This window comes from Pseudophryne corroboree, chromosome 8 (assembly GCF_028390025.1).
Source record: "Pseudophryne corroboree isolate aPseCor3 chromosome 8, aPseCor3.hap2, whole genome shotgun sequence".
Classification (NCBI taxonomy): Eukaryota; Metazoa; Chordata; class Amphibia; order Anura; family Myobatrachidae; genus Pseudophryne; species Pseudophryne corroboree.
The window spans coordinates 409,577,933-409,603,447 of record NC_086451.1 but is presented as its reverse complement, the minus strand read 5'-3'; the positions used below and the strand labels follow the sequence as shown (position 1 = coordinate 409,603,447).

The 25,515-nt window shown below is 51.3% G+C and overlaps 1 protein-coding gene and 2 non-coding genes across 3 annotated transcripts in view; all 3 read right to left on the bottom strand.

Annotated features, from left to right (window-relative positions):
- Nucleotides 1-25,515, bottom strand: part of BCKDHA (branched chain keto acid dehydrogenase E1 subunit alpha) — a 48,406-nt gene that overhangs the window by 17,226 nt on the left and 5,665 nt on the right. The window contains exons 2-3 of the mRNA XM_063937837.1: nt 24,487-24,663; nt 1,498-1,584 (exon numbers count right to left, since the gene is read on the bottom strand). Of these exons, the coding sequence (XP_063793907.1) occupies nt 1,498-1,584; nt 24,487-24,663 (264 nt within the window). The remainder of the gene's footprint in view (nt 1-1,497; nt 1,585-24,486; nt 24,664-25,515) is intronic.
- Nucleotides 19,942-20,048, bottom strand: LOC134953826 (U6 spliceosomal RNA). Its single transcript, XR_010185803.1, has one exon. It is a non-coding gene; the product is annotated as a U6 spliceosomal RNA (small nuclear RNA).
- Nucleotides 20,641-20,755, bottom strand: LOC134953779 (U5 spliceosomal RNA). The gene has a single exon (XR_010185777.1). It is a non-coding gene; the product is annotated as a U5 spliceosomal RNA (small nuclear RNA).

Genomic DNA, 25,515 nt, shown 5'->3' with positions numbered 1-25,515 from the left:
GCGGCGCGGCTCCGGGACGAACCCCAGGTGAGACCTGTGTTCCGACTCCCTCTGGAGCTAATGGTGTCCAGTAGCCTTAGAAACAGTGCCCAACTTGACAAGCCAGCTCTGCTTCTCTCTCCTCAGTCCCACGATGCAGGGAGCCTGTTGCCAACAGGACTCCCTGAAAATAAAAAACCTAACAAATTCTTCAAAACAGAAAACTCTGGAGAGCTCTTTGCATTGTACCCTTTCTCCTCTGGGCACAGACTCTAACTGAGGTCTGGAGGAGGGGCATAGAGGGAGGAGCCAGTGCACACCCATAGTCAAAGTTCTTTTTAGGTGCCCTATCTCCTGCGGAGCCCGTCTATACCCCATGGTCCTTACGGAGTCCCCAGCATCCTCTAGGACGTAAGAGAAAATCAATTATGAAATCACTGTCCTTGTTCCTGAACATACGCAGAGTTGTCCCTCCCACTGCAGGGCGACACAGACAGAAAGGAGCTATGTAACATGGCATTTGTCCCTCCCACTGCAGGGCGACACAGACAGAAAGGAGCCATGTTACATGGCATTTGTCCCTCCCACTGCAGGGCGACACAGACAGAAAGGAGCTATGTTACACGGCATCTGTCCCTCCCACTGCAGGGCGACACGGACAGAAAGAAGCTATGTTACATGGCATTTGTCCCTGCCACTGCAGGGCGACACAGACAGAAAGGAGCTATGTTACATGGCATCTGTCCCTCCCACTGCAGGGCGACACAGACAGAAAGGAGCTATGTTACACGGCATCTGTTCCTCCCACTGCAGGGCGACACAGACAGAAAGGAACCAAGTTACATGGCATCTGTACCTCCCACTGCAGGGCGACACAGATAGAAAGGAGCTATGTTACACAGCATCTGTCCCTCCCACTGCAGGGTGACACAAAAAGAAGAGAGCTCAGAGACATGCAACTGGTACCACCCACTGCAGGACAACACAGGCAGAAAAGGTCTATGTGAAATGTAATATCTCCTTCCCATTGCAGGGTAACACAGACAGGAGGGAGATTTGAGATATGGGGCCTGCCCCTCCCACTGTAGGGAAACGCAGAAGGGAGCTATGAGACCTGGGGCCTGCCCCTCTAACTGCAGCAGGACGCAGAGAAAAGGGAGCTATGAGACCTGGGGCCTGCCCCTCCTACTGCAGGGTGACACAGACAGGAGGGAGCTATGACACCTGGGGCCTGCCCCTCCTACTGCAGGGTGAAACAGACAGGAAGGAGCTATGACACCTGGGGCCTGCCCCTCCTACTGCAGGGTGACACAGACAAGAGGGAGCTATGACACCTGGGGCCTGCCCCTCCTACTGCAGGGTGACACAGACAGGAGGGAGCTATGACACCTGGGGCCTGCCCCTCCTACTGCATCGCGACACAGACAGCTATGAGACCTTGGGCCTGCCACTCCCACTGCAGGTTGACACAGACGGGAGGGGGGTAGGAAACATGGAGTCTGGGTGGTAATTACAAACCTGTCTCTGAGATTCATACAGGATTCTATCCATAGTGTTGAGCAGGGTCATTGTGTGATAAAACTTCAGCACTTTCTCCTTAGGGATCTGCAAATGGTAAAAAATAAGATACAATGTCACCAATTTTTGTCACTTAACAAAACTGACGTCGCTGATCTGATAATTTACATGAAAGCAAATATACTTTATGAATAAGAAGTTGCTGTCATTTGTTGGGAAAGTAAAAGCATGCCAAGCCCTGGACTGCTGATCTTTGATCTAAGCATTCATTAATAATCAATACTCCTACAGAATCCAGAAGTCATTCCGGAAATAAGGCCAAATACTGTAAATAAGAGGGTGGAATAAAACTGCTGATGCCTCAGTGTAATAGCATCCGGTTTAGCAGGTGCCTATGCTGACAAAGGGTGAACCCACAAGGGCTACTTCCACTGTTCACATGCATTAGGTTAATTATTGTATAGGGCCACATTGGACGAGATTTGGACATCTGGGCTTGAGCCCAGTCACACACAGCGTCACCGCAGCTTGTTAGCGCAGTTGGAAGATGACTGAATATACATTCTTTACCATACCTGTTAATGATCCTATCAAGACATCCTAGCTGCTTTTGGCCTCTACACATGCCCAATATCAGGCCAAATACACAATATTGCAGCCTGGACTAGCTTGTGACAAACACTACAATTAGCTCTGACCAAAAATGCAGTGTGTGGTACATGTACAGTGATCGCAAAAACGCGCTAATGCGCATATTTTACCCGAGAATTGATGGTGGGGACTCAAAAACAAAAAAACGCAGGGTCCTTCAGGACGCGCTCTGACCAGCAGCGCTGTCAGTCAGTTTGAGTCTCCACGGCAACAGAGGGAGGAACTTGGAAGGGGAGGAGACCATGGAGAGTGTGTTCTCCCGCCTCCCCTCACAGTCTGCTCCGAGTCAGCGCGCATATGACAGGAATCCCTGCTGTCATAGCAGTCAGTGACAGCAGCAGTTTGTGGTGCTTGCTGCGATCGGAAGTCTCAGCTCCGATCTCGCATCAGAGACAGAGGGGGCAGGGGCAGATCTAGCCTCAATAAAGTGCCCGCGGCCGGAGGCATTATGCAAGACAGTGAGTCAGCCTGACTCATTATAGTGTACTGGCAGGTGTCTGCATCGCTGAGGGAGGAGGTGAGGCTGTCCGGCCTGGAGGAATGTACCTTTCCCCTTCTCCATCCCCAGATTAAGGTCCTCATGGGCCTGGAGCTGTAATTTATGAAGGGCCTACTGTGTGCGGCTGCAGGGGGTGGGACCAGCATGGTGGGTATGTGACTACTAATATGGGGGTGTGGTCTGTGCAGTGTGGTCTGGCTAGCACCATGGAGGGCATAGCTACCCACCTACCTAACTATGGTTTATTTTTGTGTTACGAGCCAATTAACCTACCAGTATATATTTGGATTGTGACAGTAGGAAACCCATGCAAGTACGGGGAGAATATACAAACTCCACACAGTTAGGGCCATGGTGGGAATCAAACCCATGACGTTAGTGCTGTAAGGCAGTAAAGCTAACCATTACACCATCTGTAGACCTGTTAGTGGTGCCAGTCCAAGCCACATGGGAACTTTTGCCCCAGAACATTTTAAAAATACATTTATATAATGCTATCCTATGACTAAACTCAATGAGCATCTACTGCTATGGTTTTTTCCAATATGCATTTTCAGGGTTTTTTAACATGCCACAACCATGTAAATAATATACTACCACTAACCCTACACCCGCTCCCCACACACACTACCCCTGCATCCGCTCCCCGCACACACTACCCTTCCGCTAACCCTACACCCGCTCCCCACACACTACACTACCCCTGCACCTACTCCTCGCACACACTACACTACCCCTGCACCTACACCCCGCACACACTACACTACCCCTGCACCTACTCCTCGCACACACTACACTACCCCTGCACCTACACCCCGCACACACTACACTACCCCTGCACCTACTCCTCGCACACACTACACTACCCCTGCACCTACACCCCGCACACACTACACTACCCCTGCACCTACTCCCCGCACACACTACACTACCCCTGCACCTACTCCCCGCACACACTACACTACCCTTGCATCCTCTCCCCGCACACACTACACTACCCTTGCACCTACTCCCCGCACACACTACACTACCCCTGCACCTACTCCTCGCACACACTACACTACCCCTGCACCTACTCCCCGCACACACTACACTACCCCTGCACCTACTCCTCGCACACACTACACTACCCCTGCACCCCGCACACACTACACTACCCCTGCACCTACACCCCGCACACACTACCCCTGCACCTACACCCCGCACACACTACACTACCCCTGCACCTACTCCCCGCACACACTACACTACCCCTGCATCCTCTCCCCGCACACACTACACTACCCCTGCACCTACTCCCCGCACACACTACACTACCCCTGCACCTACTCCCCGCACACACTACACTACCCCTGCACCTACTCCTCGCACACACTACACTACCCCTGCACCTACTCCCCGCACACACTACCCCTGCACCTACTCCTCGCACACACTACACTACCCCTGCACCTACTCCTCGCACACACTACACTACCCCTACACCCCGCACACACTACACTAACCCTGCACCTACTCCTCGCACACACTACACTACCCCTGCACCTACACCCCGCACACACTACACTACCCCTGCACCTACTCCTCGCACACACTACACTACCCCTGCACCTACTCCCCGCACACACTACACTACCCCTGCACCTACTCCCCGCACACACTACACTACCCCTGCACCTACACCCCGCACACACTACAGTACCCCTGCATCCACTCCCCGCACACACTACCCTTCCTCTAACCCTACACCCGCTCCCCACACACACTACACTACCCCTGCACCTACTCCTTGCACACACTACACTACCCCTGCACCTACTCCCCACACACACTACACTACCCCTGCACCTACTCCTCGCACACACTACACTACCCCTGCACCTACTCCTCGCACACACTACACTACCCCTGCACCTACTCCTCGCACACACTACACTACCCCTGCACCTACTCCCCACACACACACTACACTACCCCTGCACCTACTCCCCGCACACACTACACTACCCCTGCACCTACTCCCAGCACACACTACACTACCCCTGCACCTACTCCCCGCACACACTACACTACCCCTGCACCCGCTCCCTGCACACACTACACTACCTCTGCATCCGCTCCCCGCACACACTACCCTTCCGCTAACCCTACACCCGCTCCCCACACACACACTACACTATCCCTGCACCTACTCCTCGCACACACTACACTACCCCTGCACCCTCTCCCCGCACACACTACCCCTAACCCTGCACCCGCTCCTTGCACACACTACCCCTAACCCTGCACCCTCTCCCCGCACACACTACCCCTAACCCTGCACTCGCTCCTCGCACACACTACCCCTAACCCTGCACCCTCTCCGCGCACACACTACCCCTAACCATGCACCCGCTCCTCGCACACACTACCCCTAACCCTGCACCCGCTCCTCGCACACACTACCCCTAACCCTGCACCCGCTCCTCGCACACACTACCCCTAACCCTGCACCCGCTCCCCGCACACACTACCCCTAACCCTGCACCCGCACACACTATCCCTAACCCTACACCCGCACACACTACCCCTAACCTTGCACCCGCTCCCCGCACACACTACCCCTAACCCTGCACCCGCTCTTCGCACACACTACCCCTAACCCTGCACCCGCACACACTACCCCTAACCCTGCACTCTCTCCCCGCACGCACTACCCCTAAACCCTGCACCCGCTCCCCGCACACACTACCCCTAACCCTGCACCCGCTCCTCGCACACACTACCCCTAACCCTGCACCCGCACACACTACCCCTAACCCTGCACCCGCTCCCCGCACACACTACCCCTAACCCTGCACCCGCTCCCCGCACACACTACCCATGGGTTGACAGCAGGGACTTTTTGCTGTGAGACGGAGCCACAACTCCCCCTCTTGTATATAAACAGGGGCTTCTTTGCAGTGTGGTGCGGTGGGTGGGGGGACACCCCTCTTGTATATACTGTACAAAGGGGCAATTTGTAGGGGAGCTCTGGACATACAGAGCTTTTCTCCCTTATTCTGAAAGTGCTCTCATGGCAATGCCACGCCCCCCTCCCCTTCCCCCACACACTTCTAGATCCAGGGTGACCTACTACCTCCCTCCTCCCGTCCCGCTGTCCCAGCTACAAAAAATAGCCACCCCCTCATCCTTGGACGCCGGGTACCTGAGGTTCATCATGGGCTGCAGCCGCGGATAGTATGTGCAGCTAGGCCACGCACCTTGTCATAGTCTGCTTCCCCTTGCCCTCCCAGGGACTGACAGATGACATCACTTGGAGGCGGGGCCTAAACACTCATCACTGAGAGGCGTGGCTTGAGTACAGGGGGTGGGGCTACATCCCGTAATTTACAATAGTGAACTATACGTGCCTTGGTGCCCCCCCGAATCTGCACAAGAAGGGTGTGATGCTGGAGGGGACGGGTCTGGCGCTGTAGGCTGTAGTAGAAGTAAATTTGTTTTCCTGTCTACAGCAGCATGGACATCTATGGGCAGATGCAGTGGGGCCTATTTTGGAGAGTGGGCCTGGAGCTGCAGCTCCATCCGCCGCATTGTTAATCCGGCCCTGTCCATCCCCCAGCATGATTGGACGCTTTGTGCCTCCTGGATGGCTGGATCCACCGCTGGGACCAGCCACCCTATCGAGTATACAGCGCTATTCACTTCTGGCCAAGGAGGAAGGGAGAGAGAGGAGGAGAATCTGAGTACTATGCTGACTGAAAACCTCCGCGGTGGCTGCAGCCTGTGTATAGCAGCACGGAGGATGTAGCAGGGAGGAAGAGGGGGCGGGGGGAGCACTAAGCCTGGCCCAGTCAGTCTGCTCTGCCTGCCCCTAATACATGCAGTGCATGCCGCGATTCGCGGGTAATTAGGGGGCGGAGCTTAGTGCTATGAACTGGCCGCCCCCATCAGAGACCTGTGCCTGAGCTGCTGGAGTTGGTAATGTATTTCATGCTGCCCCTCCCCGATACTCACTGTCTTGTTCCTCTATATCTAACTTTCTATCTCTGACACTCCTGTCTTGCTCCCCTCTCTCTCATGCACCTCTCTCTACCTGACACTCATGTGCCTCTCCCGTGCCCTCTCTCTCTCCTTGACACTCACTAATGTGCCTCTCCCTCCCTCTCCCTGACACTCTGTCTTGCTCCTCTCTCTCCCTGACACTCTCTCTCATGTGCTTCTCCCTCTCTGGGGGTAATTCCAAGTTGATCGCAGCAGGAAATTTTTTAGCAGTTGGGCAAAGCCATGTGCACTGCAGGGGAGGCAGATATAACATGTGCAGAGAGAGTTAGTTTGGGGTGGGGTGTGTTCAATCTGCAATCTAATTTGCAGTGTAAAAATAAAGCAGTCAGTATTTACCCTGCACAGAAACAATATAACCCACCCAAATCTAACTCTCTCCGCACATGTTATATCTGCCTCCCCTGCAGTGCATATGGTTTTGCCCAACTGCTAACAAAAATCCTGCTGCGGTCAACTTGGAATTACCCCCTCTATCTCTCCATGACACTCTCTCTCATGTGCCTTTCTGTCTCTCCCTGGCACACTCTCATGTGCCTCTCCCTCTCTCTCCCTGACTCTCTCATGTGCCCCTCCCTCTCTCTCTCTCTCTCTCTGACACTCTCATCTGCCTCTCACTCTCTACCTGACACACCCTCTCATGTGCATCTCCCCCTCTCTCTACCTGACACTCTCTCATGCGCCTCTCCCCGACACACTCTTGCTCCTCTCTGTCCCTGACGCTCTCTCATGTGCCTCTCCCTTTCTCCTCGACTCTCATGTGCCTCTCCCTCTCTCTCCCTGACTCTCTCTCTCATGCGCCTCTCCCTGACACTCTCTTGCTCCTCTCTCTCCCTGACACACTCATGTGCCTCTCCCTCCCTCTCCCTGACACACTCTCTCATGCTCCTCTCCATCTCTCTCCCTGACACCCTCTTAAATACCCCTCTCTCTCTCTTCCTGACACTCTCTTTTTCTTACTCCCCTCTTTCTCACTCCCTCTGACACACTCACTCGCTCCCCTCCCTTTCTCTTGCTCCTCCCCTCTCTCTGTAACACCCTCCAGTGATCACAAAATACACGTTATAGCAAATTGACCCAGTTTTAAAAATGAGCGTGTCCTGCAGGACGCGCTGATGCCTGCGTGCTCCGTGTCAGCCAATAAGAATTCACTGACCCGCTCCACCTGTCTGCCCTGATACACCGACAGCGGCCAGCCATATCAGAGTGGCCTGACCCCACTCCCTCACAGTAACAACCCACACAGCAACAGGAGAAATATAGAAGCACTCATGTCACTATAACATTATAGTACCTTGAATACAACCAAAGGGTCAAAAAATTTAAAATATATATTTATTATTATAAAAATAAAAACACTTTCTTTAAAACAACCTAATATATATGCATATTATGCTGACATTATCACTGAAAAGACACAATATATGGATATAAGAGACTCACACGGATTATATATATAATAATCCAATAGCTAGCTAGAACCATAGAATGAAATAAGTAGCTACTTATAGTCCAAATGTAACAGAATGTTTTTCAATCAATATGCAACACTGTAACCAGTCCTGCTGTGAAGTGGTAATTCTTGTTGTATTGAGCACAGTTACTTTGGTATGTGATGATTGCCGATTACAATTGTCAGCTCCTGGGGTGTATTTGACCGTTTGTGATAAACTTCAAAGCTCAAAGAGCCAATGTATATGTATGTGGATCTTGTTATTTTGTTACCTCTCCAATGCGGCTGGTGAAACCCGAGCGTCCTCGGGTATATCCAACGTGTGCCCAGTCTGATATAGAGCTGTGGGGTAGGTAACTTATATGTCCGTGTGAGCCACAAGTAACCTGCTCACGAAGATTTCCTCAATTTCCCCAGGCGGGCGCCGCCTGCTGCAGAATCTCGGGGAAGAAGCAGGTGTGCAGCCAGCTAGTTCCGTTCAGCCGCGGTGGTCCCACTGCACGTGGGTCTCCTCCTGTGTTCGCTGGACGTGCGTCGTCCGTTGATGGTGGGAGGGAAAAAGCTGAGGTGGACCCTTTGAGCTGCTGCACAAATCCCGTATATCGGCCGTCTGCTGTCTCGGGACGCGTATCTACCCATGCTGTCTCCCTACCCCCAGCACTTCCTGCCCCTAACCCCCTCCTTGCCCCCAGTACTGCCCGAGCTACCCCCTACCCACTGTATCTACCCATGCCCCCTTCCTACCCAAAGTATCTATCCATGACCCCTCCCTACCAGTACTTCTACCCAACCCCCCCTTGCTCTCCAGTACTGCCCCAGCTGCTATCTATTCAAGCCGCATCCCTACCCCCAGTACTGCCTGTCCCTAACCCCCTCCATGCCCCCGCTACTGCCCCAGCTGCTATCTAGCCATGCCTCTTTCCTACCCCCAGTACTTCCTGCCCCTAACTCCCTCCTTGCCCCCCAGTACTGCCACAGCTGCTATCTACAATTAACCCCTAACTACTCCCAGCACTGCCTGCCACTAGCCACCCCAACACTGTTTCAACTGCTGTCTGAACTTACCCTCTCCCTACCTCCAGCGTTGCCTGCCTTTACAGCCCCCCTCTACTCCCAGCTCTACCCCAACTTCTCCCTGCTTCTGCCCCAACTGCTACTTGCTTTTTACACCTCTATCCTAAATGCCACCTGGCCCCCGCACAGTCCCAACTGCAGCCTTCCCTCACCCCTCATAAAGTATGATGGGACCCAGAAACGGTGGAGTAGGACCCAAATTTTTTATAGTGAGGGGTCCCTAGGACCCACAATTTTTTTCGCTCAGCGCGATCACTGCATTGTACAATGTTACCAGCAACAAATAAGGGGTTAATAGTAATAAAAAATAAAAAAAAAATCAGCAAAACAGCAGCCTATCACTGCTGGACCCTGAACGTTAGCTGCCAGGTAGCACTTCCTATCAGCTGATACCACATCATGATCCTTGGATTATACTGGAGGGGGAGCAAACTTTAATATATTATGCATGATCTGGACTATATACCATTTATTCAAAACAAAGTCCGCCCAGGAGAACTTATATGTGGGGATATAACATCCTTATAGCCTCTCAAGCACTGTTTTTTGTCTGTTTGGTTCTTTCAACGTAGAATGTTAATCAATCATAACGTTAAAAAGGTTATATATACACAATATTAGTGATTAAAAACGAGTTTTATGGTAAGAACTTACCTTTGTTAAAACTCTTTCTGCGAGGTACACTGGGCTCCACAAGGAAAGACATAGGGGTGTAGAGTAGGATCTTGATCCGAGACACCAACAGGTTGAAAAGCTTTGACTGTTCCCAGAATGCATAGCGCCGCCTCCTCTATAACCCCGCCTCCCTGCACAGGAGCTCAGTTTTTAGTTAACCAGCCCAATGCAGTAGCAGGAAAAGAGACGACAACGGTTAGTAGCCACATACACCACACTCTCATGACAGGAGAAGTGTCAGCGGCTAATGCCATACCAACCCAAAGAAGCTAAGTGCGTCAGGGTGGGCGCCTTGTGGAGCCCAGTGTACCTCGCAGAAAGAGTTTTAACAAAGGTAAGTTCTTACCATAAAACTCGTTTTCTGCTGCGAGGTACACTGGGCTCCACAAGGAAAGATATAGGGGATGTCCTAAAGCAGTTCCTTATGGGAGGGGACGCACTGTAGTGGGCACAAGAACCCGGCGTCCAAAGGAAGCATCCTGGGAAGCGGCAGTATCGAAGGCATAGAACCTTAGAAACGTGTTCGCGGAGGACCACGTAGCCGCCTTGCACAATTGTTCAAGGGTCGCACCACGGCGGGCCGCCCAAGAAGGTCCAACAGACCGAGTAGAATGGGCCGTAATGTGAGCAGGAGCTGAGAGACCAGCCCTCACAAAAGCATGTGCAATCACCATTCTAACCCACCTGGAAAAAGTTTGCTTGTGAGCAGGCCAGCCCCGTTTGTGAAATCCAAACAGCACAAAGAGAGAATCAGATTTCCTAATAGAAGCAGTTCTCTTCACATAGATACGGAGAGCCCGTACCACATCCAAAGACCGCTCTTTGGAGACAGATCAGGAGAAGCAAGTGCCGGAACCACAATCTCCTGATTAAGGTGGAACGAAGAAACCACCTTAGGTAAATATCCGGGACGAGTCCTAAGAACCGCCCGGTCACGGTGAAATATCAGATATGGGGAACTACAGGACAAGGCACCCAAATCTGACACTCTTCTAGCTGAAGCAATAGCCAGCAGAAACACCACCTTAAGGGAAAGCCACCTAAAATCAGCAGAACCAAGAGGTTCAAATGGAGACTCTTGTAGCGCCTCCAAAACCACCGACAAGTCCCAAGGAGCCACAGGCGGGACATAGGGAGGTTGGATACGCAACACACCCTGAGTAAAAGGTATGCACATCACGTAAGGTAGCAATTTTTCTCTGAAACCACACCGACAAGGCAGATATTTGAACCGTGAGGGAGGCCAGACGCAGGCCTAAGTCCAGGCCCTGCTGAAGAAAAGCCAACAACTTGGCTATACTAAACTTGGAAGTGTCATAATCATTAGATGCGCTAGGTCCTGGTAGACACAGGGGCCCTGAACGAGGAGGTCTGGGCGTTGTGGAAGTAGAATTGGACGCTCTGATGATAGGCCTTGCAGGTCTGAGAACCAGTGCCGTCTGGGCCACGCTAGAGCTATGAGAAGCAGATTTTCCTTTTTCCACTAGGAGTTGAAACACTTCAGGATGGAGGCCCCACTTGCCGGCATGTACGTCCTGACGACTGAGAAAGTCTGCTTCCCAATTCAGGACTCCCGGAATGAATATTGCCGATATGACCGGTAGATGGCGTTCCGCCCATTGAAGAATCCGTGAGACTTCCTTCATTGCCAAGCGGCTTCGAGTACCGCCTTGATGATTTATGTAAGCCACTGTGGTGGTGGTGTTGTCCGACTGTACTTGAACAGGACGGTTCTGAATTAAATGCTGGGCCAGGTTCAACGCATTGAAGAATGTTGATCGAGAGGAGAGATTCCTCCTTGGTCCACCGACCCTGAAGGGAGTGTTGCTCCAGCACCGCGCCCCAACCTCTTAGACTGGCATCTGTCGTCAACAGGACCCAGTTGGATATCAGAATGAGGCCCAGCACCTGCATCACAGAATGTATCGACACTTGTGGACGAGAAATGAAGCAACGAATCCTGTCCTGAAGCTTTAGGACTTTCTCCTGAGACAAGAACAACCTCTGGTTGTGAGTGTCCAATAGCGCTCCCAGGTGCACCATGCTCTGAGCAGGGACCAGGGAGGACTTCTTACAGTTGATGAGCCACCCGTGGGCTTGTAGAAACTGGACAGTCATATCCAGATGACGTAGGAGAAGTTCTGGGGAATTTGCCAGGATTAACAAGTCGTCCAGATACGGCAGTATCCTGACCCCTTGACGGCGGAGTACCACCGTCATCACCGCCATAACTTTGGTGAAAACTCGCGGAGCCGTAGTTAAACCAAAAGGTAACGCCCGAAACTGGTAATGGAGGTTGCCAATCGCAAACCTCAGGTATTGCTGATGTGACGCTGCTATAGGAATATGCAGGTAAGCATCCTGTATGTCCAGGGAGACCATGTAGTCCCCAGGTTCCAAGGCCAGAACTATAGAGCGAAGGGTTTCCATACGGAACTTGGAAACCTTCACAAACCTGTTCAATGCCTTGAGGTTGAGAATGGGCCGAGAGGACCCATTCGGTTTCGGGACTAGAAACAGCGGAGAATAGTACCCCCGGCCCCTCTTGCAGCTCCGTGTCAGACTCAGTTCTAGTATCCTGATCAGTGCTCAATATCTGCTGCGCAAGAGGCACCTGTACTACGACTCCTGTATCCAGAATGGTCTGTACCACCGAATGTAGAGTGTTTGCCTTTGTCTTGTCCAACGGGACGTCTGTCTGGCAAAATCGATGAGGGGGTCGGTTTTTGAAGGCTATGGCGTAACCTCGAGTGACGACTTTCCGTACCCAGGCACCTGAAGCGGTCTTCAACCATTCCTGGGTATACACTAGAAGCCGGTCCCCCACCCTGGGATCCCCCAGGGGGAGGCCCGCCCCGTCATGCGGCAGACTTATCGGTCTTGGAAGCTGGCTGATGGGCAGCCCAGGCTCTTTTGGGCTTCGGCTTACCAGGTTTGGAAGTGCGGGCCTGCTTGTTGTACACCTGACCTTTTGCTTTACCTGAAGGACGAAAAGGGTGAAAGGAAGTACCTTTAGCCTTCGACACAGAAGGAGCGGTACTTGGCAGACAGGCAGTTTTGGCAGTAGCCAAGTCAGCCACTATCTTATTTAAGTCCTCCCCAAACAGAATATCTCCCTTGAAAGGGAGTACCTCCAGGATTTTTCTAGAGTCCAGATCCACAAACCAGGATCTCAGCCACAATATCCGGCAAGCCAGGACTGATGTAGTAGAGGCTTTGGCTGCTAGGATACCAGCATCAGAAGCCGCCTCTTTAATATAGCGAGAAGCAGTGACAATATACGACAAGCATTGTCTAGCATGGTCAGAAGAGATTTCAGCTTCTAACTCCAAGGCCCATGCTTCAATAGCCTCTGCAGCCCATGTTGCTGCAATAGTGGGGCTTTGTGCAGCACCCGTAAGGGTGTAAATCCCTTTCAGACAACCCTCCACACGTTTATCCGTAGGCTCTTTTAGAGACGTGACGGTAGTGACAGGTAGAGCTGAGGAAACCCCCATCCTAGCCACATGTGAGTCTACTGGAGGAGGCGTTTCCCAATTTTTAGACAGCTATGGCGCGAAGGGATAGCGAGCCAGCATCTTCTTTTGAGGTGCAAACTTCTTACCCGGGTTTCCCCAGGGTTCCTGACGCATATCCACTAGGTGGTCAGAGTGAGGTAAAACTTGTTTAACCACCTTCTGACGCTTGAACCTATCTGGTTTCTTAGGAGGGACGGATGGCTCGGGATCATCTGTAATCTGTAAAATTAATTTAATAGCCTCCAAAAGATCAGGAACATCCACATGTGAACTACCCTCCCCATCAGCAGTATCTGAGTCAGAATCTGTGGGGTCAGTGTAAGTGCCATCTTCATCAGACGAGGACCCCTTGGACTTCGGCGAGCGAGGGTCAGACTTTTTAGTAGTCAGGGACTGGTTCAACTTCTTCAATTGAGCAGATAAATCGTCCGCCCACAGCGGATTAGCTGCAGGAACCACATATGGTTGCACCGGCATAGGGGGTGTTAGTTTATTAACTAGCATATATAGAAGCGTGGAAAAAGCAGCCCACGGTGGGTATTTATGGACCTCCGTTGCGACAGTCCCACTGGGGGGGCAAGGAGCCCCCAGAACCAGAGCCCACAGCTGCTATATTCTCCTCATATGGATCTGTGGCTTCAGCAACACCGGCAGTGTGTTCAGCCCCAGAACAGTTACCTTCAGAAGCAGACATGATATAACTTGCAGCATCAGGTAACACAGAACAATTGTCAGCAGCACAATACCTCTTACCCAAACCCCTGCGCAGTGTAGTCAGCACAAGCAGAGATATAGGAGGGATATGGTGACTAAAATCACAGAGGAAAATACGTATCAGAGTATATCTTGTGAATATCCTATATTATTATAAAACCTGACGCACCAAGCCCTCTCAGGTTATAGAATATAGGGATAGCAGGTTGAGTGAGAGACACGAATGGAAACTACTCAGCAAGCTAATGCACACACATATAGTCACAGTTGTACAATGCAGAGGTTATCTCCTATATAATAGCCCAGATCTGTGACTTTGTGCCTCATTTGCTAACGCTGGGCGGAGTAACAACACTGGACGGAGTTAGTCAAACGAGTCACAGATCTGGGCAAATCTATAGGAGACTAGGAAAAGAATCAAATGGTATGGGCATGGCACAGGCAGGGGTGCATACCTCCCAGCTTTCTTCAGGCAGACAGGGGTGCATATCTCCCAGCTTTCTTCAGGCAAAAGGAGGGACACACGCGCGGCGAAAAGGGGGCGTGGCTTCCCGCTTTCATCAGTGAGGGGGTATGCCCAGCGCTCTGTGAGCTGCTGGCATGCCCCCAGGGGCTGATTATGAGTCCGGGGGGGCCCAGGGCACTTGAGACAGGGGGGCCCTATCTCATTGCTGTGCCTGCTGTGAGTTTGGGGGCGTGGCCTAATCGCTGCCATGTGGCCACGCCCCCTTATGCAAATTCCGGGAATTATTATTATTATTTTTATGGGATTTTGGCCCCACAGCTAGTGGTAAATCCAGAGGGGGTGGTCGCTCCCCCCTACACACCCGCACAGGCAGAAGAAAGCAGGAAGGCTGCTGCCTCCCTGCAACACCAGACTTGCCAACACGCAGCAGCGTGTGCTGACTGTAGCACAATGCTGCTGCTGTTGCTGGCAGGACGGGGGAGCTTCAGAGCTGGGACAGAGCTACTCCAGCTGATGGGCCCCCTAAAACTGTGGGGCCCGCGGTACGTACACCCTGGCCCCCCCTTAATCCAGCTCTACTGTCAGACCCCCCCTTAATCCGTACCCCCTGATGCCCCCTCTCCCTCTGTCGCCACTAAATAGACGCACAGCGTCTATTCACCGCTGCTCTGCTAAGCAGAACAGCGAGTATAGGAGCTTCCAAACTGGCCCCCACCACCACCGCGGGACACTGCGGCCCGCGGGTGGGACAGCGGGACAGACCCCAAAAAATGGGACTGTCCCACGAAAATCGGGACAGTTGGGAGGTATGGGGGTGTGTGAGGGGGTATGCCGTACAGACAGACGGGCACCGGCTCACTGTGTGCTTGACCCCCCACATCAGCATACTCAGCAGGGGCTCTCTGGCGCGGAGGAGCGTCACTTTCTGGCACACTCCATACTTCTTAGCTGCAGTTTTGTGGGGCACCTGCCGCTGTGCAGGTTCCGTACTGCCTCTGTTATCTCCAGCCCCGGCAACCCGACCGCTAGCTGCAGCGCTGCCGACCGCAGTGAGGTGCGCCCAGCTCCTTCTCACACTTTAGCTGGCGGACAGTGCTTCAGAAGTCCGCGCTGCTTGCAGGCGCCGACCCCCTCCTCCCTCCAGCCGCAGCGTCTCCTGGGGGCTAACCAGTCACTCCCAGTCTCCCCTTACCACAGTGCCCGGCAGCCGCGAGGTCTGCGCCGCGTGCACGCTATGACCCCCTCCGCCCTCCAGCCGTAGCGTCTCCTGGGGGCTAACCAGTCACTCCCAGTCTCCCCTTACCACAGTGCCCGGCAGCCGCGCGAGGTCCGCGGTGTGTGACTGAGGAGTAGGGGGGAGGGATGCGGACGGGCAGAGGAAGCAGGACTCCAGCCTGAGAGAGTCAGCCATGCCAAGTCTCCACCAGCAGCAGATCCCAACAGGTTGTAGTGGAACAGCAGCAGCCAGCAGCAGTGACTTCGGTAAGACACATCTGTCTGTCACCACTGTTTTGTCCCTAATACCAATCTCTCCCATGCCCTGTGTTCTGTCATGTCCCTGTCACCCCTGGCCTTGCCCTGTCACCCTTATCCTGGCCCTTTCACCCTTATCCTGGCCCTGTCACCCTTATCCTGGCCCTGTCACCCTTATCCTGGCCTTGTCACCCTTATCCTAGCCCTGTCACCCCTGTGCTTGCCCTGTCAACCCTATCCTGGCCCTGTCACCCCTGTCCTGGTCCTGCCGCCCCTACCCTGGCCCTGTCACCCCTAACCTGTCCCTGTCATTTCTGTACTGGCCCCGTCGCCCGTCCTGGCCCCGTCACCCCTGTCCTGGCCCTGTTACTGCATACCCTCCAACTACCTTTTTGGCAGGTACAGTACCTGCAGCGCCTCCAGACCCCTCCCCAATGCACCATACCTCCGCACCTTCCCCTCCCCCACACGCTGTGCCTCCACACCCCCTACACCACCCGCGGCTCCCACTCCCCCGCCCCTCCACCACCCACAGCACCTCCAGACCCCCTCCACCATCCACCCCCCATATATGTCTCCCCCCACACCTGCCCCCCCTCCACCCGCAGCATCTGCAGACACCCTCCTCCATCCACGGTCCCCCCCTCACCCACCCCTCCCCCACCCACGACACCCCCGCACCTCCGCCACCTGCAGCGCCTCCAGACCCCCTTCCCCATCTGCCGCACCACCCGCCCCTCCCCCACCCGCGGCACCTCCGGACCCCCTACCCCACCCCCCCGGCACCCCCGCCCCTTCCCATGCCACAGCACCTCCGGAACCCTTCACCCATCCGCAACATCTCCGCACCTGCCCCTCCTCCACCCGTGGCACCCCTGCCCCTCCCCCACCTGCAGTGCCTCCGGACCCCTCCCCCACCTGCAGCCCCCACTCCTCTGCCCCTCCTCCACCCGCAGCACCTCCCTAACCTTCCCCATCCCCCCCCCCCGCATCCGCCCCCCTTCCACCCGCAGCATCTACATACACCTTCCCCCATCCGCAGTCCCCTCCGCACCCACTACATTCTGTGCATCGTGGCCTGCAGGTGCTGTTCACTCCGTCGCAAGGGGCTGCGACTCCTTCACCATCTCACGCCCTTTCATTGAGCAATATTTAACCACTAATAAAGGAATGCAGGTAATACTCCATATAATACAAATATTGAATCCCAGAAAGGCATGCAAGGGTTAAGGGGGCGTAGCCCCTTGCGACGGTGTGAAGAGCGCCCGTAGGGCGCAATGAAGCACCTAGTCATAACAATAATACTGCACTGGACCAGCATATATAGCTATGTAGTCAATAGATATAACACTGCACAGTAAGAACTGGATGTATACCACAGGGTAATTGTACTATAAAACCCTGACTAAATGCACTCTTTCTTACCAACACTGACTAAAAAGGCAGGTAGAATACTTGTGTCATGTAAAGTCACAGCACCGACAACCAGGCGGCTTTACACAGGAGGATTTGCCCAAGCAGTCCCAGGAACAGTGTAGCTGAGAGAAATGGCGCCCAGACACTGACGGGGAGTGAGGAAGAAACAGATATGCAGTTCCAGGGCGGGAACATTTGCGGGAAATGGCGCACTGGGGCTGGGGGAGGGGCTCCAGGTCTAAGCCTTATCCCCCTGCTGGCAAAACCACCGGATACTGTAGGCTACTATTAAAATGGTTTTAAGAGAAAACCTGACCTGCACCCATGCCCTGGTGATGTAGTGGATCGCCTGTACTGCCACAGTGTCAACCGCCAACGCGCGCGGCCCGCCTCCCACTGACCGCGCCGGATCGCGATAAAGCACGGGTCCCGCAAGCGGGACCCACTCACCACCTCCCGAAGCGCGGCAACGCAATCCCGGAGAGCCCCCGTCGTGTGTGCCTGACCATGGAAGAAAACCGGAGCCTCCCGCTGTAGTTACCCGGCAACCAGGGCTCGGGAGTGTACAGCGCCGCTGGGGAGAGATGGAGCCGCAGTAGTGAATGTCAAAAGACATATACACACTGCTGCTGCCCTTGAAGTCTTCACTTTTCTTCTAAAAAGCTCTTCTCAGGGCTGCCCAGCGCAGCCCCTCTGTTATGTGCCTGCTATCTGCGGTACCAACTACAAAACTGAGCTCCTGTGCAGAGAGGCGGGGTTATAGAGGAGGCAGCGTTATGCATTCTGGGAACAGTCAAAGCTTTTCAGCTTGTTGGTGCCTCGGATCAAGATCCTACTCTACACCCCTATGTCTTTCCTTGTGGAGCCCAGTGTACCCCGCAGCAGAAAATAGGATTTTGGTACTTACCAGGTAAATCCTTTTCTTTGAATCCATAGGGGGCACTGGAGTACTCTTGGGATATGGACGGGCGTAGCCGAACAAAGGCACTGAATATTCAAATTTAGGACCCTCCCCCCCCTCCATATCCCCAAGTACCTCAGTGTACTTTGCCAGTGTTTTTTACTGAGCGAACAGGATATAGAGAGGTTGACAATGGAGAATCCCTATAACATAACGGACAACCACAAAGTTGATCCGTAACCTTATTGTCAACTAAACAGTTGACACCTTAACCGATAGAACTTTATAATTTGAGCCAATCGGTGAAAATGTGTTACCATAAGCTCCTTTGAGCTTAATACCACCCAAATAAAATTTGTTCACTAAGCTCCCTTGAGCTTAAAACAACCCAGGTAAAACTGCTCTGGGTGGGCGTCCAGTGCCCCCTATGGATTCAAAGAAAAGGATTTACCTGGTAAGTACCAAAATCCTATTTTCTTTATCATCCACTAGGGGTCACTGGAGTACTCTTGGGACGTACCAAAGCTTCCCTCGTGGGCGGGAGAGCTGTTTGATACTTGTAACAGTAGGCAGGCCAAAGCTAAATGCTGATGGCGCCACCATTAATAACGTATAAACGTGCACAAACGTGGTGCACTGAAGGCTATGTAGCCGCGTCGTAGACGCTCCACGACCCGCTGGGTCTGACATTCCCACAGAACCTGTGGGATGAGCTATTACTGACGTAGGCGATTGTAACTTAGCCTTAAAGTAAGCCTGACTTGTAGTCATTATTATTATCCAACTGGATAATGTCTGCTGAGAAACTGGCTAACCCCAGTTGGCAGCATCATAGAGACCAAACAACGTATTCATATCACGTACTGTAGACGTTTGGTACATATATAAAACGCGTAATGCGTGTACCACATTCCGAATTCTAGAATGTGCTGTCCCCACAGGAACCACTATTGGTATATTGATGTGAAGAATACGAAAGCGGATTTCGTCCGAAGATCTGCTTTGTCATGAGAAACTGAAATACGGTGGCTTGGAATACAAGGCACCCAAATATGAAAACAAAACCCTTGCCGAAGCACCCGTGCCGAAGGCAAGGCTAGAAGAAAAATGTTTTCCAAAGTGAGAAACTTAATTCTCATTTGTTGTAAAGGTTCAAAAAATATGAAACTTAATTCCCCTTTGTTGAAAGGGTTCCAAAATATGAAAACTGTAATAAATCTGAACCCAACCTCAAATCGCCTGGCGCTGTAGGTGGGATAAATAGAGTCTGAACTTTGGTGACACCTTGTAGAAAGATGTTTACAGACGCAAATAGAGACAAACGTCTTTGAAAATACGTTTACCACACAGATACCTGCACTGTTAGTGCAGATGAACGCAGTTTTCCATCCCATCCCGTTTAACAGAATACGGGTACTTGAAGTATGATGTTGGAAACTTCCGAGGTTTACAACCTATGTAAGCACACGAAATTTTTTAATAATGAGCTGCCTTAAGCGGCTTACTATTTCGTTACATGGTTGGTATAACCGATACTGTAATGCTCTATTTTTTTAAGAGGGCGGTCTTATGGAACGCTTCACGAATTTGCGTGTCATCCTTGCGCAGGGGCCATGCTAATCTTCTCTGTATCGTTCCAATTTTAGTATATGTGCTGCCGAAGCGAGCACTGAACCCTCACCCCGTCAACCGCAGCTGCGGTACATAGATAATAGGTACATAGGTAACTATGGGTAAAAGAACGTTCCCTGATGTAACAGGTTGGACGTATTATGAGCGGGCCAAGATCGTGTGCAAGTATTCCTTGAAAAATCGAGAAGCAAACTTCTCCGAAACCCATGAGATACCACGAGTATGACTGTGACGAACTGTCTTCTGATCCGTTTTGGCAACGAAGAGAGAAGCGGAAAATGGTGGAGCCCGATACACGATGCTGAATGACCCCATGAATGTGATGTACACATACTGAGCTTTTGTAATTGTGGCGAGATGCCATCATGTATACTTGAGGGTAACTCCCTTCTGTGGACTCACATATGAAACACTTCTGGATTTAATGTCCAGTTCCAAGATCCAAACCCTGACGGGTGAGATCGTCTGTCTAACAGATGTCCACTCACGGATGGATCTCTTGACATTTTCACATAATGGCGTTCTGAGCCATTGAAGATTTGAGTTACCTGCCGCATTGCCATGCGGCTTCTTGGTTCTCACTGGTTGTTGAGTATGCAACTGCCGTTGCTTTGTTTGACTGCTTAAGGGCAGCGTGAGCCAGGCATGAAAAACAAAATTACATGAAACTCACGGTTGTTCCTCTCCACAGAAATCTTTAGCAAAAAGCGAAAGATTTATTCGTTCTGAAGAGAAACCAGAGTCTATCCGTGGTCAGACTGAAAGCGAATCCTTTATCGCATTGTAAAATGCACAGAGTTCTAGGACATGTATTGACAGCAATCTGTCGTGTTTTAGAACCTTTGCGCTGATTGTAACTACAAATCCTGACTCTCTGCGACTGTCGTCCAGAGTATATGCACCCTTGTCCCTCTGTGGGAAACGCGAGTGAAGGGTGGGGACCTAAATTGAAAACACATCTTTATTCTTAATAGGTGAATACACCAATGTACCGCTAGTGTGCGTGTTTTGCACTAATTACTAGATGTACTTCCTTGCTGGTGTAGTAGGTAAAAGTCTTTGATTTACCGTATTTATAATCTTACCTAGGAATTGACATCCTTTAGACAAAATTAGATGCGATTGTTTGCGAACTTGATCTGCTATCGCAGTATACCTTAGTAGCGCAAGTTAGAGGAACTTTGTTAATACATAGTTCTTATGTGAGATGAGCTATCATCCCAACATCACATTGGTAAATACCGGAAGCGATAAGCAACGGTAGACATGAAGATCAAATGCAATTATGCAATTTTGTGGCTCCAATAAGCAAATACTAACTGCAGAAAAGCCATTTTCTAACTGTAGTAAATGACTTGCTTATTGATATAGCAACGGAGCTGTTTGGTTTTGCTCAAACAGAGGGGAATAAGTAACTCTGACACTGTTGGCGTACTATTGCCTGGTTTATAAGCCAGCAAAGACTAAATGATCACCTGCCAAACCCTTCGACAGAAGCAGTTTTGTACTTTAAGCTGTAAATAGCTGAGACATATATGAGTTGAAGTCATGAAACCTCGCAAATGTAACATGTAAAGACCCGCTTCCACAATTGTAAAAGAGGTCATCAAACCACTGGTTTGCTGACTGTAACGTCCTGTCGTTACAAGTCTAATGGCTGACTATCATAAAGGGATAAAACGCCGTTACAAGTATACTGTATGCGCTAATGGCTGAATATCATGAAGGGATAAAATGCCGTTACAAGCATATCAAATTTAGGAGCAAACAAGCTCTGGCCTTGTCGCGCTTTACTAGCGACAATGAAAATAACCGGCGTTAGCAGAAGCTTTACAGATATACTCTGCAGCTTCTTTTAACAGTGATCGGCATGGTTTCATACATAGCTTCTAGTGACCCAAATGTATCTTGGGTTTTTATAATGTTTGACAGAAACGCATATACCAATGGCGGATCGCATTCTTTTGGAAACGATTATGTATGATTGTCCAAAACCCCGCACTATCTGAGTGCTGGAGTAATGTACCGTTCTTACTCGTAGTTATTGGTGTGAGATTTGACCTATAATCGTGCATTAAATTATAAGACCAGTGAAATAAACCCTCTGGTACCCAAAGGGAAATTGGCCCTTTGGAAAAACTGTCTTTTGTTAGAGCTGGCGGAGTAACTCCGAGACTCCGATACCGCTCTTTTAATTTGAATTGCCACTGTAATATTTTTAAAAGTATTTTTAGTCTGCACTAGAGCCTTATTCGCTATGTAGACAGACAACATAATTGGCAACAGACAGACACTTGCACGATTATATGGCACATATATATATATATATATATGTTATTGCTGAACAGCATATTTATATGAAACTCATGGTTGTTTCTCTGTACGGAAATCTTTAGGAAGCTAAAGTGATCTTTATGTGAAAAGCAGTTCACATGGGCATATGAAACCCGAACCAAATTCCTATTAACACCCCTGCGCCTTCCGGCGGCTTAAAGATGTAGGGCAGGAATGTTCTAGAATTATCCTGACCTAAAAATTTCCACTAACACCCCTGCGCCTCCTTGTGGAGCAGAGGTGTATGGCCGGAATGTATAACTGGAAAAACAACAATGATTGAAATGGGCGTCATGCCATGCTTTTACAGAAAATCACAGTACAGGTTACCTGCTGCAGTTTTAATATAGGCTTAATAGCCTATTATACAGATTATACAGTGATAATACAGGTGTATGTAAAATACATGCATTTAGTTAGCCTCTATTAATATGAACACTGCCTGCAGTGTTATTTTCTTGCAGTCTTAACAGAAAAGAACAGAAAACATGGTTAAACCTGCAATAGGCTATGCCACTGATAGGCCATTGCTAGGCCAAGCCTCATATATATATTATATATATAAAATGTACTTAACCATATAATCACAGTTGATACTGATATTATACACAGTTGTGCTAGCAAACAGCTTCATTATATATTATATATATATAAATTGTGCTGAAACATATAATTTCCTGATATTATAGTCCCATGACTTTAAAATTGCTGCACTGCTTGTGATAGTTTGCGCAGCCTATCTTTAACCCATGCAGCCTTCTGCTGCTGCTATGGGCATTACTCCCCCTCCCCCCCCCCCTGCCTCCCCATGTTACCTGCAGCGTACTGGGTTCGGGTGCAGGGAGAGTAGGAGAGCGATAGCAGGAGAGCGATAGCAGGAGAGCGCTGTATATAGCGCCGGGGAGCCGTCCGGAAGAGCGGGCGGCGTAGAACACAGTCTCCCTGTGTGCGGCATCAGCAGCGTGCAGTGTCTCATTGAAAGAGCGGCCGGCGTCCGTGAGTGACGTGCGGCCGCTCTTTAGCACACAGGACAGTCTCGGCGGCGCCTTGCAGGGAGAGCAGGAGAGCTGTAGTGGTGCCGGGCCATCAGCGCAGTGAAAGCGGCCGGCGTCTGAGTGACGTGCGGCCGCCCTGCGCGTATCATGAATCCTCGTTAAGCGGGACCTCTTCACTCAGCGGCGGCTACAGCACACAGCAGGGCTACAGTATTACACACAGCAGGGCGGCAGCGTGAGCTGACCGCCCTGACATTCCATACCTTGTGCCGTTTTCATGCTTTTTCATGCTGGCTGTTTCAGCCTCCAGCTTCTCATCTGTGATGGGGCTTCTGCTGTAAGCTCCTTGCAGATGTAGATTCTTCCAGCTCTTTGTCTCATCCTGGCTGTGACGGAGCTTCTTTCTGTAAGCTCCGTTCAGTTTGCAGGAGACAGTGGCTGCCTGTGGCTGTGAGGGTGCTCTTTGTAAGGACCGACACGCCATGCGCTTGCCTATAGCGCCTGTGGCTGTGAGGGTGCTCTTTGTGAGGACCGACACGCCATCCGCTGCCTTGCAGCGGCACCATCCCGGACCCATGTTTTTCCTAAACTGGGACGGGAAGTGTAAAAATTAAAAATAAAAATAAAAATAAAAATCTTCTGAAATGTGGCCTTGCCACAAGCCGATGTTCATCTGTGAGCACCGAAAAAACACTGGCAAAGTACACTGAGGTACTTGGGGATATGGAGGGGGGGGGAGGGTCCTAAATTTGAATATTCAGTGCCTTTGTTCGGCTACGCCCGTCCATATCCCAAGAGTACTCCAGTGACCCCTAGTGGATGATAAAGAAATAGCAATCGTATTTAGGAATCACTCAAGCACATTGTGCATAATGGTGGAAATGCCTGCCGATCACCACGTGTCAGTGACATACCAGCTTTTCAGGAAGGACAAGTCCTACAGGTGTTCCCGAGAGGCATATGTCTCACTGACCGACCGTCTGCTATGGAGAGGCGGTACACTGTGCCAGCATGAAATACAAGACAAGTGGGCTCATTGCCTACACTACAGGATCCTAGATTATGCTGACAAGGTCAGTTCTCTGCTACTTACAGAAGACCCTTATGATCTGGTATTGATAATAATAACAACAAAATGACACCATACCTTGGGGTCTTCGCTGGGGTTGATAATCTGCCCCTGCCGATCCATCACTCTGTAGATAGGGATGCCAGAGATGACATTGGGCTGGATGAATTCCAGGGAGTCTACAAACTCGGTGGAGGCTCCAGGGAACTGTGGCTTTTCCTCCAGTGATGTGCTTTGGCTGCGCGAGAGAGCATTCTGGGAGAGAAACACACAGCTGAAGTCACAATATGGGAGAGGACAGGAACAATATCTCAGCTACGCAACTTGCTTACAGAAAGAGCATCATCATAGAAGGACAGATCAACCAAAATATGCCATAAACGCCATCAAGAACAGTTATGTAGCCTAGTGTTCACTCTAGGAGTGAAAAGGGGCAGGGCGCCGGACTCCGGGGGCACATGTGTGCGCGCGGCCCGTGCCGAAACGGGGGCGCGGCCACGCAAATTAGGGGGTGTGGCCACGCCTATGTCATTTTAGGGGGCGGTGCGGCCCACAGACGCTACTATAGAGAGCGTCTGTGGCCGGCGACGTCACTGTTGGGGACGTGCCCAGCACCTCCGTCGGTGCTGGGCTCCCCCAGCCCTCTCCCAATGCGTGAATGGATGCCGCGCGCATGCGCACGGCATCTATACACGCCAAGAGGGCAGGAAGCGGGCGGCTGTTCTAGCAGGGCGCCGCAAAAGGGGCAGGGCGGGTTTTGCCTGCTAAAAAACGGGCAGGGCGCGGCGCCGTGCTAAAACAGCCTAGAGTGAACACTAGTAGCCTATTAGCATAGTATTATGTTGCAGTTATGTTGCTGCCGCTTATGAGGTCAGGTGACTGCACTGAGTACTGTGCGCTATGGACTGAGCACGCTCTGTACAGGATGTCAGACCCACATGAGTATATATTAAGAAACAATTATAGTAAGAACGCTGTGATCAGAGTCCTCCCTGTCCAAGGACAATGAAACAGGTCACTCATTAGAAGCACTGGGGATATGCTGCCATTATTTTAATATATCTTAAACATATTTTTATTAAGTGTTAATAAGATTAATAGTAGAAG